At 56.9% G+C, this 3,783-nt stretch overlaps 1 protein-coding gene across 1 annotated transcript; it reads right to left on the bottom strand.

Annotated features, from left to right (window-relative positions):
* Positions 1–376: 376 nt before the first annotated feature.
* Positions 377–3,362, bottom strand: JR316_0010681 (OTU domain-containing protein 3; the record flags this gene model as incomplete). Its single annotated transcript, XM_047896346.1, has 2 exons — positions 377–2,021; positions 2,281–3,362. The coding sequence occupies 2 exons, from the start codon at positions 3,360–3,362 to the stop codon at positions 377–379; spliced, it is 2,727 nt and encodes a 908-aa protein (XP_047744391.1).
* Positions 3,363–3,783: the final 421 nt, after the last annotated feature.

The raw sequence follows: 3,783 nt of genomic DNA, 5'->3' as shown, positions 1-3,783 counted from the left end.
TTCAGATTTTTATACTGTACACTGTACAATGTACACTGTACAATGTACGCAGCACCCGACCTCGATATAGGAGGAGGAGCTGAGTGAACGAGTGGTGTATCTCGGAGATCCACGGGACGACGAGAGTGGTTTGAGCTACAGATCGGTCGTCGCTTATGGGTTGGGGGTTGGGTCAGGTTGGCTGCAGATTGCAGATTGAAGATTGCAGATCGCGATGGTGTCTATCAAACATCTGGGGCACCACACGCACGGGCGCGGGTCAGAGCGCATTCCACCACCTCTCCCACCTTCTCCTTCACACAAAGGAACCAAAACAAACACCCAAACTCCAAATTCCAAAACCCAAACTTCAAAGCACCAAACCCCACCAAAAGATCTAAATCTTCAACTCCCTAAACCCACGAACATCCAAGCGTCCCGTCCCATTCCTCCTCCACTCCTCCTCCTCCTCTCCATCCCCCCCTCCTCCATCCCTACCTCCACCCACACCCACACCATGCGGCGTCATCTCCCGCCCCGTCCACCTCCCTCCAGGAATAACAATCTTGCCCGCACTCATCCCCCCCGCCAGACGAGGACGCGCTTTCGGCAGCCCAAGCGCCTTGCGCTGACGTCGTGTCAGCTCTTTAGGGCCCAACTGTGCCGTGTACGTGTTTTGCGAGAAGGAGGTGGAGGTGGAGGTGGAGGAGAGGGGTGTGCCTTTACGCGACTTTGGCTTTTTAGAATTAGGATGGGAGTTGGAGAGAGAAGACATCGTAGAAGAAGGCGGAGGCGACAACCGCGCATTCACAATGCGCGGGATATCCATATCGTCCATGTCGTGTTCTTCCTGGACGACGTCCAGATCGAGCTCGGGCTCGGGTGGGGGTGTGGGTGGGACAGAGGAGAGCGCGGACATCTCGTCGTCATCTACAGCGTCCATATGATGAGGGTGACGGGCATCGCCGCCACCCTCGTCGGCATCGCCCTCTTCCTCTTCAGAGACAACCTCCGAACTCGTCTCGGACGAGCTCGACCCGGGCGCTGATAGCCCTGGTGTGCCCGCTTCACCTTCACCTTCACCTTCACCTTCGCCTTGTCCTTCACCTTCCACTTCAACAACATCAACATCGACATCCATATTCTCTCCACCAACCGAGGCTCTCAGCCTCACATCCCCCGGCACAGAACCAACACTAACACTCCCCACCCGCCTCCGACTGCGCTTCTCGCTCCCACTCGCACTCTCCCCGTCCCCACCGCTCGCACTCGACTCGTCAAACGAGCGCTTCGGCGAGCGGTGGTGCAGGTGTGAGTGTTGCTGTTGCTGCTCGTGATGTCGCGCGAGAGCGAGAGGGCTAGCGTGCAGATGCGCCATATGCGGCGCTTGGAGGTTGAGGTTGAGGTTGATATTTACACCAGGAGAGATAGCTGTATGCGTTGAAGTTGATAACGATGTAGATGTAGATGTGGATGTGGATGTGGAGGAGATAGTTGATGCAGACGATGGTGGCTGGGTTTGTGACTGCGGTTGCGGAGACCGCGAGCCAGTCGAACCAGAAGCTGAAGTCGAAGTCGAAGCCAACGACGACACAGGGAAGGGCGACGCCGAACGGGACGTTGGAAGCGGAACCGCCAACGGGTCCTGCGCCTGCGCCTGAGCCCCCACAGCAGGAACCACCGGCGCAGACGCAGACACAGACGCAGACGCACTAGGCGCAGGCGTCCCCGTCTTACTCGCCGTCAACTTCAACTTGACCTTCAACCCCGCACTAGCACTAGCACTCGCACTAACAATCTTCTCCTTGCCCTTCTCCCTACGCTCCCTCTCCCTCTCACGCTCCTTCTCCTTCCTTTCGCGCTTCTTCTCGCGCTCGCGTTCTTTCAACGCTTCCTTGCTCAGCGCCGCTGGCGCGGAGACCGTGTCTGCTGGAGGCACATATGCCGGATGCGAGTGCGCGGGTGTTTCTTGGATGTTGGGTAGGCCTGTATGTGGACCGCGCAGGTTGCGGATGGAGGAGAAATGTTCCCAGTCATGGTACCTGTACGCGCATACATCCGGCCTTAGTTAGCATACAATAACACAAGTACAAACAAACGCAAAATAGATCAATCAAAACCAGGCACACGCCATAAACCCAAAGCAAGGGCTAGCACAAAAAAAGGAAACGACAAAACACCCCCAAAAACAGAAACTCGATGTCCATAACCAGCCAAATCTCCGAGAGATTGAACGAGATCGCGGAGTATATATGGGCATGACACCGACAAAAGCAAACACGAGAAAATAAAGACACTCACGCGACATACACCGTCGGCCCTCCCGACTGCTCCTCCTCCTCATGCTTTACCTCCGCCGACACGGGCGCAGGCGTCGGTGACGGCGTCGGCTCAGGTGCAACGAGCTGCTGCTGCACCTCCTTCTCCTCCTTCTCCTCACTCACCTCTGCCGACGCCGCCGGTGCCGTACCCCGACTCGCACCCCTACGGTTACCCAACCCCAACCCCAACGCCTGCTTATCATCTTCCTCATCGCTGCTCACCTCCTCCAACACGTAATATCCATGCCGCCCCGTTTTCACCTTCGTCTTTCCCTCGTCTCTGTCTTTCGGCGGGACCTTGGCCGGAGGAGCTGACAGTGCATTCGCAGAGCGCGTCGCGCGTCTATTCGACACCGGCGTAGCGCTCGTCGCTATCGAAGCAGAAGCAGAAACAGAAACAGGCTTAGCAGCATCCTTCACCTCTTCTTCCTTCTTCTCCTGACTCTGACTCTGGCTCTCCGCACTGGACCCCGACCCACTCCCACTCCCCGCGCGCCACTCAATAACATACACCAAGCCCGGCTGCACAACCTTCACATCGCGCCTCGTCATATGCGCAAACGCCGAGAGCTCCATATGACCACCGTACGTCCCATTCTGCCGCATATTCCTCAAATACGCCGCAAGACGCGGCGACGGGCCTTTCCCCGCACTGTTACTACTGCCTTCACCTTTATCCTCCCCTGCCCCTGCCCCGCTATCCTTCTCCTTCTCCTTTTCTTTCTCCTTCCCTTTACTCTTCCCCCGCCCCTCATCCTCCTCGCTCCCTTCAAACTCTACAAACCCCTCATACCTCTCCCCCCACTTCTCGATCCAATCGCACACGTCCCGGCGCACCTCGGCGTGGCGCACAGGCGAGCCGTGCACCTGGTCCGCGAGCGCGCGGAAGAGGCAGTTGCCGTCGCCTAGCGTCGGCGCGGCGTATAGCCCGAGCAGCCGCAGCTGGTCGGGAAGTGAGGCGGAGGGCGTGGGTTGTAGGAGCTGTGGTAGAGTTGAAGATGGTGTGTGATGAACGACGTATAGTAAATGGACCGGAAGAATATAACCAAAAAGACAGCACATAGACCATAATCAGCGCACAGCATATAAAAAGAAAAAGAAAGTAGACGTACACGCCCTCTAGACGACCGTGTCGTCCGTTGACGTACTGCAACATAAAAAACAAACATCAGCACATCATCCAATGAGCACAGTCATCATCAGTCGTTGAATACACAAGACGCGCGCGCGCAGTAGCGATAGATGTATGCGCGTGCGCGATGCACACGGCGGATACAACATGAGGAAGTGAGGAGTGAAGGGGTACAACACAATGCCGGCACCGGAGCGGGATAAAGAAAGTGCGGGGTAAAATATCTAAATGCCGCACTCTCGCATCCATCACCCGACACCCGACGACCCGGCCGCCGCCTCGTGGTGCGCATGCGTGCATGCGTGTGTGATAAAAATTTTGCATGCAGCGTGTGTGTGTGTGTGTGAGCGC

The sequence above is a fragment of the Psilocybe cubensis genome, chromosome 10 (genome assembly GCF_017499595.1).
Source record: "Psilocybe cubensis strain MGC-MH-2018 chromosome 10, whole genome shotgun sequence".
NCBI lineage: Eukaryota > Fungi > Basidiomycota > Agaricomycetes > Agaricales > Agrocybaceae > Psilocybe > Psilocybe cubensis.
Note: the sequence above shows the minus strand (reverse complement) of the source record. Positions and strands in the feature narration are given on the sequence as shown.